The sequence below is a fragment of the Setaria italica genome, chromosome IV (assembly GCF_000263155.2).
Source record: "Setaria italica strain Yugu1 chromosome IV, Setaria_italica_v2.0, whole genome shotgun sequence".
Taxonomy (NCBI): Eukaryota; Viridiplantae; Streptophyta; class Magnoliopsida; order Poales; family Poaceae; genus Setaria; species Setaria italica.
Genome location: NC_028453.1, coordinates 7628203 through 7643694, shown reverse-complemented (window position 1 = coordinate 7643694; position 15492 = coordinate 7628203). Strand labels below are relative to the sequence as shown.

The 15492-nt window shown below is 48.3% G+C and overlaps 1 protein-coding gene across 1 annotated transcript; it reads left to right on the top strand.

The window, feature by feature from the left end:
• Positions 1-2757: 2757 nt before the first annotated feature.
• On the top strand, positions 2758-5756 carry LOC101773502 (probable trehalose-phosphate phosphatase 8). Its single transcript, XM_004964923.2, has 10 exons — positions 2758-3223; positions 3311-3451; positions 3552-3623; positions 3709-3786; positions 3930-3986; positions 4146-4247; positions 4511-4658; positions 4782-4852; positions 5078-5170; positions 5303-5756. The coding sequence occupies exons 1-10, from the start codon at positions 2918-2920 to the stop codon at positions 5378-5380; spliced, it is 1146 nt and encodes a 381-aa protein (XP_004964980.1). The 5' UTR covers positions 2758-2917; the 3' UTR covers positions 5381-5756.
• Positions 5757-15492: the final 9736 nt, after the last annotated feature.

The following is a 15492-nucleotide window of genomic DNA, read 5'->3' as shown; positions in this document are numbered from 1 at the left end:
AGCTCCTTGCCTTGAAGCAGACTCTTCAAAAATTTTCTGCTGCCACTGGCTTATTCATTAACTTTGAAAAAAGCACTTTTTTGCCTGTTTGCATTGACCCAGAACAGGCGCAATCCTTGGCTTCCATCTTTGATTGCCCTGTGTCCTCTTTCCCCCAACCTTACCTTGGCCTTCCACTTTCAACGTCCAAGCTTAGAGTCTCTGACTTTCATCCCCTTATTGCTAGTTCTGATAAATACCTCGCCGGATGGAAAGGTCCCCTCCTTAAAGAAAAGGGTAGAACTGCCTTGGTGACTTCTGTTGTTTCCTCCCAGGCTGTGTACCCAATGTGCTCTCTTCTTTTGTTCAAAGGCACAGTTGAGTCACTTGTGCAGAAACAGCAAGCTTTCCTCTGGACAGGAGAGGCCAAGTGCAAAGGTGGACAATGCAAAGTGGCTTGGGAGGATGTGTGCCTCCCCAAATGTAAAGGTGGTCTCGGTGTCCCTGACATTGCAAAGAAAAATACAGAGTTTACTGAAAAAATTCTTGTTCAAATTCCACTGTGCTCCCTCTGCCCCATGGATTGATTGGCTGCGAATGCAGTATGGTTGGAATGAAGAGCGAGACTTTGGAGATGACATGGTGAATATCACTCCCATTTGTAAGAACATTTGTGCTCAACTTCCATCCTTCCGGGAAGACACCAAAGTTCTCATTGGTGATGGAAAAATGACCTCCTTTTGGCATGACTTATGGTGTGGTTCTCATCCCCTGGCAATAACCTTCCCAGCTCTTTTCAGTCACGTCACTAGACCGAATGCATCTGTTGCTCGGGTCCTATCTACACACGAATTGCAGCTCTCTCTGCGTCCTCGACTTACCAATGTTGCTGCTAGAGAATTATTGGAACTTCGAACTCTAGTTTCGCCAGCTCTCTTAAGTGAAGAATCCACTGATGTAAGGGTACTCCGTCACAATGGCAAGATTCCTACATCGAAGGAGCGTTACATTCTCAGGCGGTGTTTGGATATCTAGTCCCGACTAAAATTTATGTCACATCGAATATTTGGAGGTTAATTAGAAGGACTAAATATGAGCTAATTATAAAACTAATTACACATATGGAGGCTAATTTCCGAGACGAATCTATTAAGACTAATTAATCCATCATTAGCACATGTTTACTGTAGCACCACATTGTCAAATCATGGACTAATTAGGCTTAATAGATTTATCTCGTAAATTAGCCTCCATCTATGCAATTAATTTTGTAATTAGTTTATGTTTAATATTCCTAATTAGTATCTAAATATTCGATGTGATAGAAATTTTAGGAGGTCCTAAAGAAACAAACGGGCTATCAGCTTCAGCTCTCAGATGGATGATGGCTTCGCCCCTGAAATTTGGCATGACCACTCACCACAGAAATGCAAGTTTTTCATTTAATTGGTTGCTGCACCACCAGAGACTGAGTTCCAATGCTCGCCTCCTCTATTGCAATATGCGATCTGATGACCTCTGTCCTTTTTGTTCTGAACGCGAAGATTGCTTTCACCTGTTTATATCTTGCCTGCGCAGTGAGAGTTTTTGGTCTTTCCTTCGCCTGGATCTTAGAACTTTGTCGCCTGCCAATGGTGTTGAGCAGCTGTGGACCGCTAACCCTGTTCAAGAACAGATTCAGAAAGTACGAACTACGGTGCTAACATGTGTCCTCTGGAATATCTGGAAGTGTAGAAAATGGATGAAGCCAACGTTCAGTAGCCTGTTCTTATAAGCTGGCTGAAAAGCTGAAACGGCTGATTTGTTGTGAGAGAAAAATACTGTTTGGTGGCTGATAAGCTGAAGCGAACAGAGCTGTCACGAAGATCTTCTCCTTTGGTCGCACAGATGTAATTCCCCTTTAGATAAGAATAAACTCATTGAGTGGAGTTGTTTCTTTCCCATAGTTTAAAGAGTGCTTATTCTGCACTTCTTTCTTTGCTTCTTTCTTCTTTTCTTGGCCAGCCTACTGCCTGGACCATGTTGTAATTCTCTCTCAGTTTGATAACTGTAAATTTGTTTGAAATTAATCAATAAAATCTCAGGGAACCCCAGGGTTGCCGTTGTTCCCTCAAAAAAAAAAAACTTTAGAGCCAATATATATCTCTCCCTTTCAATTTTTAAAATAATCGTCTGTAGCGGATTGAGGAGGGTGCATCTATTTGTTTCCATGTGCAGTTTAGCATCTATTAGCAGCTATAGCTCCATTTAGTAGCTGGCGACTAAAAACATTTGTTCCTTTAGGCCCACCAGCACACCAAATTGCATTCAAGACTACTATTGGTTTTGATTAAATATTATACAAAGAGTTGTAAATTTTCCTCTCTATTTTTCAGTTATCACTTGGGAAACATGGTTCATGTCCTTTTCACTTTATAAATGGGTATATAACCGGAAGACAAGGTAATTAAGTTAATTTTCTTTAATGGATATCCATACTTTTACACTAATATTTCACTGCTAGTTCAAATTACATAGTAGCGATGACCCTCTTTTTCTATTTCTATGTCCGTGAGCACCCTCTTCTTTTTTTAAAAAAAAAAAGAAATGGGCCTAAAACTCCTTTTGCTTCATTCCGAGACAAGTGAACGTACATTATTGATGGCATGGCACGATCGGACGGTTGCAAAGCGTGCCACCTCCGCCGCGGAGTCCCAACAGCAACCGCTGCCGAGATTCCAGCCGCTCTATAAGTACCGGACACCTCGCTGCTCCCTTGCTCGCATCGCACCCAAGAAAACCGCCTGCCCCCCCTGCAAAACAACCCACAGGCCACACTAGTGGACTAGTGGTAGTAGTAGTCAAGCCTTGGCATCTCGCGGCCGGCGCAACCGCGCAAGTCCTGGTGCGGCGCGTATCCGTGTGTGTGCGCGGGCGCGCCATCGGCGGCCGGCCGGCCATGACGAACCAGGACGTGGTGCTCCCGGACATGGGCATTGCGGTGGCGGCGGCGGCGGCCCTGCCGGGCCCCCTCTTCGCGTGCCGCGGCGCCGCGGGTGCCGTCTCGTCGCTGCGCAGAGGGGGCGCGTACGGCGGCCTCGGCGCCCTCCCCGGCGCGGCCGACGGCGGCGAGCCGTTCCTCGGCGCCCGGAGCGCCGCCCCCATGGCGGCGGCGGGCCGGTCCTGCACCAGCCGGGTCGTCGAGGCCATCCGCGCGTCGTCGCCGACCCGCTGCCCCGCCGTCGACGAGTACGAGGCGTGGACGGTGAGTCGCTGCGACGTTCTTGTGAGCCGGCCCGCGCGCGGCGGTTGGTTGCGTTCCAGCGGTTGGTTTGATTTCTTGCGCATGCAGAGTAAGCACCCGTCGGCGCTGGGAAGCTTCGACAAGATCACGGCGGCGGCGAGGGGGAAGAGGATCGTAATGTTCATGGACTACGACGGCACGCTCTCCCCGATCGTCACCGACCCCGACATGGCCTTTATGACCGCCGAGGTGAGTGAGTGAGATCGATACCGCCGTCCGCTGTGGTAGCTCGTTGATGTTACCGTGAACTCCGATCCTCTCGTGCTGACGACGTTGTGCCTGCGCGCAGATGAGGACGTCGGTGCGCGACGTCGCCAAGCACTTCCCGACGGCGATCGTGACCGGCCGGTGCGTCGAAAAGGTTCGCACATTCCGGCGTCTCAGAAGTCAGAACCTCATTACACACACATATAACCATGTTTGCTTTGTTCTTCTTTGCCGTTCAGGTCTGCAGTTTTGTTGGTCTCTCGGAGCTCTACTACGCCGGCAGCCACGGCATGGACATCAAAGGCCCAAGCTCCAAGGTAGCCGTCCATCTCATCATCTCGCTATACTTTTATCTCTTTCTCTGCTCCAGCGTCACCCAACTAGCCACAGCCCATGCAGCTATAGCATCTTTCTTCGCCTGACTCCATTGCTACCTTTTCTTCTTCCTCCGAATTCGCAGGACGACCAGACGGTCCTGCTGCAACCAGCTCGCGAGTTCCTGCCGGTGATCGACAAGGTGTGTCTCCAGGACAGTTCATCATCGCTCTTGTTTTTATCAGTTATGACGACACCGTCAATGCTTTTGGACCGTGTTGAAAGTTACTGCACTCCAGTAATTAGTTGAACCATGAGGAACTCACCGTGAGACTCACGCGCGGATCACATGCATGGGCAGGCGTTCAGGGCTCTGGAGGAGGAGACCAGGGCCACGCCGGGGGCCAGGGTGGAGCACAACAAGTTCTGCCTGTCCGTGCACTTCAGATGCGTCGACGAAAAGGTGAGTTCGTCCAGTATCCACCACCGGCTCAACGCTCACGCTCGTCGTCCTAGTCTTACAATATCTTCAGGCCTTGGATGCCGACTCGTGCTCTAGTTTAGGCGAAAGTCAAACAAGAAGGTTGTTAACGCTATAGCTTATTTATTCAAATAATGGCGATGAACAATCGTCATGCATGTGCCTGGGTTTTGATGACTGCCTCACGCTGCATCGATCGTCGTCTTCAACGACAACTGCTAATCCCCTTGTTGAATTGCCTGCAGAGCTGGAGCTCATTGGCTGAGCAGGTCAAGGCCGTGCTCCGGGACTTCCCCGAGCTGAAGCTCACCGAGGGCAGGAAGGTCCTGGAGATCCGGCCGTCCATCATGTGGGACAAGGGCAAGGCCGTCGAGTTCTTGCTCAAGTCGCTCGGTAAGTGAATTGCCAGCGCATGGCTTCCATCTCTGTCACCGTCCTCCTCATCGTCGCCGTCGATCGCCGCCGCGTGCGAGAGTAAACATCTTCTGATCGATCGCTGACTGTTCCCCACCTTAGGATTCGACGACCGCAGCGACGTCCTGCCGGTGTACATCGGGGACGACCGGACCGACGAGGATGCTTTCAAGGTGCATATTTTATTTTATTTTATTTTATTTATACATGAAATCAGTTACATTACATGCAGCACACGGACAAAGTCTACAAGTTGCAGTAGTTTTCCATTGCTGCCAACGTCCTGCTGTCCACTGTACATGTTGCGCAACTGATGATTTAATTTCAACTGTCCCGTTTGTTGCAACCATGGTGAAACAACTAAGTAATAACCAAACTTAATTTAACCTCTGTTTTAGGTGTTGAAGAAGAGAGGTCAGGGTCTAGGGATCCTCGTCTCCAAGTGCCCCAAGGAGACAGACGCTTCCTACTCTCTCCAGGACCCCATTGAGGTACATAAACTAGCTACACATACACACAAATTAAAACAGCATGACACAGTCACCCTCTAAACAACTCATTCCATCACTCTCCAAGCAATGCAAGATGTCGACTGGTAACTCCTCCGGTCCTTGGTTTTCCAGGTCATGGAGTTCTTGGTCCGGCTGGTGGAGTGGAAGCGACTGCGGTCGCCGTCGGCGGCGCGCCCAAGGGCGCCGTAGCACTAGCGAGCACGGCGGTGAAGGATCACACGCAGCTCGCCGATCGCTGATCGCGAAGAAGTCTCCGGCCGCGTGTTTAATTAGTAGTTAGTTAATCGTTAATTGTCGTTGCACTCTACTAATAACCCTCCCCTAGCTACATGCCATCGTGCATGTCAACGTACCCCGGCCCGGCGGCCCGGCCCCAGATGTGAACCGGCAAGGCATCCATGTGCAGAGCTGCCTGCCGCCCTTAGTGTAACCCGGGAAGGTTTCATCCGATCCCCTGTATGAATTGTGATGACTAGCTAGTAGCTATGACCCTAGCCTGCACTACTCCAGTAAAATGTAAGATAAGAATTTTATTCTAATGCCAGCTATGTAGTGTTTCCTTTGCTGAAGACTGAACTCATTGCGTGTGCTGAGTTGAATTTCTGAATTCTGATGGCTTTGTATGTTGTCCAGTTATTTATGCATGTACGCCTGCTGAAATATGGCAAGGACTTGCCACATTATTCTCTCCGGGAGATACTAATTAGAGGGGCCGCCTTGAGAACGTGACAAGGTTAAGATTTCTTGGACGAACTGAGAAGGGATTTTTGTATGTACCTCCGGAGGAAGGATTTCAAATTTTCAGTACTTCTGGAGGTATATGTTAATGGTGCCTCCTAATACATTTCAACGATAAAAAAACATGTATTCTTGTACGAAATGCATGACTTGTTAACTGAAGCACGCTTTTATATTTATTCAGAAAGAAATAAGGCACGCGGGTACGGTGCTAAATCATAAGTGTGTGTTGAATAATTGATGAACATAATGAAAGAACTTGTTTGACTCCTCAGAGAAACAAAGTGAGAACTTATTTGGGACAGGCCTTACATTAGTCATAATCTGAAAGAGTAATCTGATTGATTAGCTAGGACTTCCCTCATGGGTTCAAGCGTGTCTTCTTGTACAACTCAAAACCTAACTTATACGGAATCACACAACTTGTGCACACAGCAAAACTGAAAAGGCGTTGTCCTCCTGAGAAGCATACAACTCCTTGTGTGACGAACGTGCTTCTTTCTTTGGGTAGAAGTAGAAGACATGCATGTACTGTACACATATACACCCAAATGTTCTTGACGGAGAGCTCTAGTCATTGAGTAGTTATATTTCTGTATACAGGATGCTTATTCCTGAATTACGATGGGAGTTTGGGCAGAAAGCATGTGCAGATTTTTCAGGTTGTGTTGTACCTAAGGAGACAGTCTATTAAGATGCCAAACTTTGCCAATATCGGAGCAGTGCACATGGGGTACCTTATAATCCGTCCCACTGATTCCACACAATTGGCCCCCCTGATCGATCAACACATCAGCTGTGACTTTCTCACTTTGCAGCCGTGGTCCCAGCTCCTCAAAACTATTCTAGCTCAGTTAGTTTAAGCTGCCTGCTGTGTCATTGTGTGAATGGTGATGAAGTGACAGTTCCTAGTTCTTTTATAATGCAGCTTTGGATCAAAGTCCTGATATGATCAGATTTGCGAAGCGAAAGCAGCATAATTAACCAGTGCAACTGCCATCATGCATGCGTGCGTGGTGGGTACTTCAACACATCACGCAGCTAGAATTTAATCCTTTCATTGCGTGTGCGGTAGCGTTTTCAGAAGACACGTTCACATCAACGGAATGGTAACGAATCGGCGCACGAGCGCTGTGTAAACAACGCTGTTGCTGTTGTATAAGCGTGTTTAGCGGCCTTTAACGGTCCTAACTTCTTTAGTTAGGTCGATGACGCAGCATAACACACATGTATTGTCCTCTCTCTAATAAGGTGGAACTTTGCCACCCCTTTTTTCCTGAAAAAAAAAATCAAGGTTGTTCTTCATAAGCGCGTATAGAGGATGTGTCAGCCGGTCCATGAAATTCATTATTGTTTGGGACGCCCCAATGAGATGCAAGGCCTTGTCATAATGAAGTATAGTTTTGTTCCCATCCTATTTATCAACTATCATTATTGGTACTCTCAAAAGGGAAAAAAACTATCATTATTGGTCATCAGGTCATGGCTTTGCCACGAGGGAACAGCTTAAACAACAGTTGGTTTGCAATGCAAAACTGATGGTACTGAATTAAGAAAGGCATGTCTCCCCAGGGACATGAGAAGATTCTTGAGCTCATCAAAACCAACGAACGATCCCAGTCATGTTCATGTGAGTGTGTTTGTCAATTTCTAGGGCGCCTCTCCATGTCTAGCACTGACAGGTAGCGCATTACTTAAAATGTTTTGTCTTCATCAGAGAACATGTGTGCCGACTGCCGACGGTCGATCGTTTTGGGAGCAGCAACCAGCTGCCGGTATATTCTATGAACCATCATGCTGGTCCTGCACATATAAAAAGAAAGATTCCTGTGACTGTGAGGTATCTGATCCTCCGAGAGGTATCAGAACCAATCATACACAGGAAACGCGCGCCCATCTGAACCATTTCCCCTGCAGGAGATCGAGCAGGAGAAAGATGCTACACACACAAACCATGCATGAATTTACTTTAAAAAGAACCATGCATGAATTTCATGGTCTTACACACTGCATATGATCTCTTTTACTGCGTTCTGCTTCTTGCCTGGGTGATTCAGACAATGTTTGTAGTCAGTCAGGCATGCCCAAAACAAAAGGTTCAGGACCCTGGTGAACTCTGTTTCTTATGTTTCCACACACAAGAGACTGATGGGCCAGTAGCAGGAAACCATACATTATTACTGGTCCGAGCTTGTCAGTTGCCATCCATGGAGATCGCCAATAGAATATATGAGCTGCGGCCATTATTGGATGCAGAGGTTAGTGCCGACTCTGAGTTACAGATCATGCTGCTTCATTTTCATCCAGGTCCGAACTCTGAAGTCTGAACTGATGCTAGTCAGTTTGGTTGCGCCTTTGGGGTGTAGTGTAGGCGTATAGTGTAGGAATAGGCACTGAAGCAAGACCTCGATGCTCCCTTCAGTGCGCCGGCCAAGTGATCAGTGATGTGAGTTCGGGATTTGACAAGTGTTGTCCCCTCAGCTCCCCCTCATCAGTTGTCTTTCCGTCGTATCAACAACTCAAGGGGAGGGAGTCAACTGTACGTGCTTCCGCCTGATGCTCGATCCTGCATGCCCATGGTTTGCTCCATGTGAAGGGTGCAGCCTAGCTCATAGGAATCCAGAGGAGCGCAACGGATCAGGCGATCGACAAGGTCATCGTTATCGCCATGGTCTGGTGACCAAGGCCTTCACATGGTCATGCACGTACGCATGCACCAGCAAGCACCACCATCGCCTGACAGCCTGCCTACATTATCATCGATACCTCCCTTATTTTTACTTCAATATATACATACCTCGAGCTTGGTCTACTTCATTATATTCAGGCTGGTCTAAATGTGAATTTTCCTGCAATAAGGGGGAAACTGAACCTTTTCAAACTCGATAATCCGAATACTAGCTAGGACCTCGCAAAGTCCCAAGTGCAAACCCCCCCGGTAAATCCCATCCCATCAACAACTTACTGATGAATCATCTGAAGCATGTCCCCTATGGCATGCACGAGAAGAATCGTCTATCCCAGCCACACTCATGGAGTCATGGGTGCCTTTTGGTCCATTTCTAGAGCACATTTCCATGTTTAGCACAGACGGTGCTAAAAAATATTCATAGATCGATCGATTGTGTTGGGATCAACAAGCTAAGCACAGCGGGTATTCTATGAATCATCATGCCGGCCGTTCCCTCAGGAAAAAAAATAATTAAAGATTCCTCTCTGAGTAAGGTACTACCCTGATACCCGGAAAGGTATCTGCACCAATCACACACAGAAAATGGGTGTCTGGTTCATTTCCACGCAGTTCATGATTGAAAGGAATACTGGGCTTCCGGCGGTGCATCCTTCATGATCAAGGGAACACTGCATTATTGTTCATTAATTTCGCGTTGCATAGATCAAAAAGTCTTCGATGAACACAGTGGTAACTATAAATAATTTGCATCTTAACCACCATTGGTTAAGAGGCCTATACCAACTCAACAAGAAAGACAAATCATTCACAACTGCCGGCTCTGATAATCGCAAGTCGCAACTTGGTTTGATGTACACCATAGCTTTGTCCTTCTGAATTCTGATCAAGCCAAAAACTTGACCTATTGGCCCCCACTATTCAGAGAGGATCTTAAGAGGACAATGTCTAGATAGGATCTGCAAGATCATCTACCGATAGGATCTACATGTGGATGGGCCGGAGTGTGCACTGCTAGGGAATGCGCCTTTAGTACCGGTTCCAAACCCTCATTTAGTACCGGTTGTGCAACCAGTATTGCTATTTCGGTATTAAGAGGGTCTTTAAGTACCAAGTGAAATAACCGGTACTAAAGGTAAAGGGGAGCCTTTAGTACCGTTTGGTTGCCTGCCACGTCACGCGTGGCCGAGGCCTTTTTCTTTTCCTTTCTTTTCTCATTTTCTTTTCTATTATTTTCTTTCTTTTCTCATTTTCCTTTTCTGCCACGTCACACGCCGTAGCATGCCGTTCCACCGCCGCACCATGCTCGGCCACCCCGCTGCCCGGTTGCCATCGCCGCGCCTCCAGGTCTCCGAGCGCTCCATTGCCGCACATCCAGGCCTCTGAGCGCTCCGTCGCCACGCCTCCAGGCTGCCGCCGCGACACCTCCAAGCCTCCGAGTGTCATGCCTCCAGGCCTCCATCGCCACACCTCCAGGCCGTCGGCCACCGCGCAGGCCTCCAAGTGCCGCGCTTCCCGGCCGCAACGCCTCCAGGCCTCCGAGCGCCCTGACCCGGTCCCCGACGGGGGTAGCGGCAGCGGTCCCTCACGCGGGCAGCTTGGTGGCAGCTCCTCGCCGGAGGCGGCGGCGTGCGCCCAGCGTCTTGAAGGCTGGGGGAGCGCGGCCAGAGGCGTAGAGAGTGGCGGCGCGCGGCCAACAACGACCCAGAGGCCAGCGACGCGCGGCCCTCCAGTGCGGAGGCTAGCGGCGCGCAGCTCCGGCACGGTCCCGAGAGGCGGCAGCACTGAAAGGAGAGGGAGGAGAGAGGTAGGAGAGATAGTGCGTAGCCGGTGGGGGAGAGATAGTACATGGCTGGTGAGGAGAGGAGGGTGGGAAGATAAGGATAAGGTGTAGGGTGGGGAGATAGGGGAGAGAGATGATGCTTCACCCGGTACTAAAGGTCCTCAGGCACATTAGTACTGGGTGGAGGCTCCATCTGGTACTAATGGGTGACCTTTAATACCGGTTGGAGCCTCCAACCGGTACTAAAGGGGGTCATAGGGGGCTCCTGGGTAACTAACCGTTAGAGCCGATACTAATGCTCAGTTTTCTATTAGCGGTGATACGAGTAGGTGATATGAGTAGAGTTGAGGATGTGATAAATGTTGTCACCTCAGCTCCCCATGTGGCAGGTGCCTTTATCTCCCGTCGTGTAAAGGTGAGAGAGATCCAATAACGTCTGCTTTCCAGCCGATGCGATTTGGTCCTTGTTGCATGGCTTATATGTCTCCCTCCATGTGAATTCGCAGCCTTGCTTCCGTGGCCAAAATGTGTATGCATGTCCCGCCCGGCCAGAAGCTAGCTAGCTAGCGATCGACTAGGAAAAAGGAGATGATAGGAGTATGCGCAAGTCAGATCGTTGGCATCGTTGTCACCTGTCACCCAAGTGCAGGGTGCTGAGCGCTTCACATGCACACACACGGTCAAGCACGGACTCACTAGTCACTAGCAATTCTATGTGTGTCGGGATTGGCCAGAGCTTGTCAACTGCTATGCATAGAGATGGCCAATAGAATATGAGCTGCTAGCCTTCGACCATTATTGGATGCAGAGATAAAATCGACTTTGGTGTTGTAGAATCACGCTGCTTCGTTCCTATATTTACTTCCTCCGATTCTAGTAAGTTGGTATTTAGGTTTCTTCTAAGCCAAACCTTTTGAACTTGTACCGTCAATAGATGAAAAAGAATATTTTTGATGATGTAAAGTTGATTGTGTGCTAAAAAAAATTATGAAAAGTAACTTTACAATATTAAACCATTTCTATTTGAAATAATATTTTTTAATAGATCATATTATCAGTTAAGGTAAAGTCGATATGGCTTAATTGGGGAGTTACTTTTTATTAACGAAGGAAGTGGTATTTGACTATTTTTCATAAAGTAAAACTTGACTTAGTCACTGTTATTTGAGATGCAAACACTCCCATTATTGAGATAATTTGATGAGGACCAGCCCAAAATTCATATAGGGGTTGTACAATTTCTTTTTCAGTATATGCCGAGAGATCTATCTGGTTCCACCCCGTCAGATCATTTGGTACTTTCGACTTGCAAGAATATAATTCTACCTTAGATTTTTTTTGATAGATATATGAGTGGAATAATCCAATTTAAAGAGGAAGAAAACTAAAATTTCCAAAATTTTGGATTTTAAACCACTGCTCAAAATTTACCATCTTTTTCTTTAACGCCGAGGAGAGCACTGCTCTTTCATTTAAGCAGGACAAGAAGTTCATTTACAATACCATTTTTTTAAACCATATTTCTTGGGCAGCAAACGAGAGGGCATGCATGGATGTGACAAGTGTTGTCTCTTCAGCTTCCCCCAGGTGCTTGCCTTTGAGCCTTTCCGCTGTGTAAAGGTGAGGAGGGCCTGTACTTCTAGCTGATCGATGTGATTTGGTCCATGAATGGCATGGGGTCGGTCCATGTGAATTGTGCAGCCTTGCCCTTGCGTACCCTACGGCCGAAAGGACCGGGGCGCCATCAAGTACACTGATCTCCAGTCAGATCGTTAGCATCGTCGTTGTCATCAAAGTTCAGGGTGCTGAGCGCTTCACATGGCCATGCTTGCAGGGGTGTAAAGTTTGCATGGTGCCCTATATTTGTTATCTATGATGGTGAGTACACATGAACTAGGTAAGATAAAAGTCAAGAGTTTTATAGTCTCTTAACACATGAATTTTGTTATTAAACCGTAATTACAGTTATCTACTTTACACATTTCCTTTTTCTAAAAAAAACTAGTTTACACATGACTCTGCATGCCATGCATGGCAGCATGGGTAGGTCAAGCGATATGCGTTCAAGATGTGACAAGTGTTGTCCCATCAGCCCCCCGGCCCTCGGCCCAGGCGTGCCCCCTTTTCCGTCGTGTAAAGGTGAGGGAGCCAACTGAGCTTCTAGCTGATGTGATTTGGTCCGTGTCCATCATGCATGTGAACTGTTCAGCGTAGCGTTGTAGGAGTTCAGAGGGAACGAGATGATCGGGAGATGGCAAGGACACGCTAGTCAAATCGTTCGCCACATTATGTGGTCATCATCATCGTGGTTATTCGATCACCAAAGTCTTTCACACGGTCATGCCCATTCCATGCGATGTAGGGGCCGGTCGGCCGGCGGCCGGCCTGCCGACTGCCGTGCTCCCTAGTACTCTATCGATGCCGCACTCGCCGGCGCTGCTGCCCGGTGGCCGACGAGGCGGCGACCATGTGCGGCCAAGTGCGCCCAAGTGAAATTAAAGGCAGAGACGCCGGCCGGCTTGCCGTCGTCGTCGGCAGCGGTTTGGTCGCGGCCGCTACCGCCGCCGCCGTAGTGGATCTACTGAGCGGCGCCCGCGCATGCCGCGCAAGGGATCGCCTTCTTCGTCGTCTCCGGCCGCGAGCCCGGGCCACATGCTCGATGCGGCTACTAGGCTGACGTGCATGCCTCTAGCGCGAAGCCGATCCTCCAAGCATCAAGCGTCATCGAGACTCGGGATTTTAAAATCTACCGTGCACAACTGTCGATCTGGCCCATGCACAAGCGTCGTCAGTGAAGTATAGTAGTGTAGTACCTGATTCTCTGAAAGGAATCCGTGCCGAAGCATATTGTTCATGACTGAGGCAACAGTGCTCAGTGCATTGCTTGTTTACCACTTGCATTATTGATCCAAATGTCTCGCGTGCACAAGATGCTAACTGCAATTACCATCTCGTTTGATGTTTGCCAAGGTCTGAAAATTGAAAGTGCGACGTCCTCTTTTCTGTCTTCCTCATGCATGTGTGGCCATGTGCCTTTATCTGTACCATTGAGATGCACGGGAGATCTCTTATCCACTTATCCTGCAAGGAGAGCAGGGTAAGACGTTGCACTGGCTCTGGCCGCGATGCCAAGGAGCCCAAGAACATGTGACCTTCACTGCATGATCTGCTGCTTTCCCTTTTTTTTTTTTTGCTAGGTGGTGATTCAGATGTAGTCAGGGATGTCGAAAAGATTCAGGCCTCTGGCCAACCCTGCATGCATTATTGGCGTGAGCACGTCAGCTGTTACGCTCACGCATCGATCGAGATCGCCAATAGAAAAATGAACTGATGCGAGTGGTGCTGCTGCCCAATAAGATCCAGGGAAAGAAAGCACGCAAAACCTCCCTGCATAGTGCGGGCCAGAAGCACAGAAGTAGCGAAGAAGCCAGCGTTGCACGGCGGCCTAGTAGCGATATGATTGAGTTGGCGATTTGACAAGTGTTGTCAACGTCCCAGCAGACTTGGCGCCGTGCAAAGCCGAGGGCGTCAACCGTGCATTATGCTCTAGCTAGGTAGCGCTGATGATTGACGCACTGTTCCATTTCCATGTGGAGTTCTGCAGCGTCTCCGCCACTACTGACCGATCGATGGCTGAAAGCAGCTCGGGCGAAAGACCTGCTCCGTGCATGAGCATTGAGCTTGCCGAACCTAGCTGATGCATGTCAAATCTTTAGTACACTGTGTTCTCGTGCATCCTAGCTCTACTTGCTCACCCTGGTCGTCAAAGTACGCGTACTACGACGCTCATCAACTTCGCATGCCGTCCATGCACGGATGCAGGGTATACGCCAATGCCTTGACATGTAGGGGCCCCGGCCCGCCCGGCCGGCCGGCTGGCCGTGGCCGCCGCCTACCCGTGCTGCTGTCGGCTGTCCCGGCCGTGCTGCACGCGCGCTCGATCGGTCGACCACCACCCGGGCGGCCACCGATGACGCGCGCGCGGCGGCCGCGCTGGCATGCCAGCTAGTAGTAGCGTGCGCGCCTCCTTGGGAAACTTTGCTGCTACCACCTAGCCGGCCGCCTTGCCGTTGTTTCCGGCGAGCCCGCTAACGTGCCACCGATCGATGCGAGCGAGAGCTCCAAGATTCATACCAAGCGTAGGGAGTAAATTGAAGTATCGGTGATGTACAAAGGTGGATCTCATCCGATCCTGAATGTCACCAGATCCAACTAACCAGCTGCCCCAGCACTAAACTACAGCATGGTTGGCTAAAAGGCGAGGTTTGTCGCATGGATCGTTCGTTCATACTACTTCGTACCAGATTTTCTTGACATAAATGACGCGGAAAAAGATTAGGTTACGTTAGGGGTCCAATACACGATACACCCAACGACCAACCCCCGCGTCCCTCATGCTACTACGCATGTGCAAATAAAAAGCGATGGCACGAATTCAAACAAAAAAAATCAATAATTTTTATACCGGACAACCAAATTGAATTTGAACGAACCATCGTGTTCTTTGATAAGATCTTTGAAATAAAAACCAAGCTTCACTATGCTTTCGATGAAATTTTCTCAAGATTTTATTTTATATATGTGGAATATTTTCTTAATGAATCGGGAACATATGTTATATATTCAAGAGAAAAATGTTCCATGTTTATGATAAATTGTTTCTAGAAGGAAAATGCTATGATTTCAGTAAAAAAATGTTCAAGTAGAACAAAACACTAGCCTAGAACGTATCGTGCAAACTAGCAGAACAAAAAAAGAGGCGTACCGTTTGCCTGTTTGAGAAAATATTACTAACTTGAAACTTAGACAGCAACCACACTTCAATCATACAGTAAACAAGGAGCTGACCTGAGGTATGGAGTTTCAAATGCATGTCAAAACGGAGGGCACCGGTGGTTACAGCGGCTTTTGTGATCCTGCTTGGAAAACACATCAACAGGATCTTCCAGACTTCCACACATCATGTGAGCTGCCGTAAAACCAGAATGCATAATATGACATATAGTAAGGAAAGCCTTATAAATAGTGATATGCATATCCATCATGCACAGGCTAGAAAATCACAGGATTCATCAAAATGCTAATAAACAA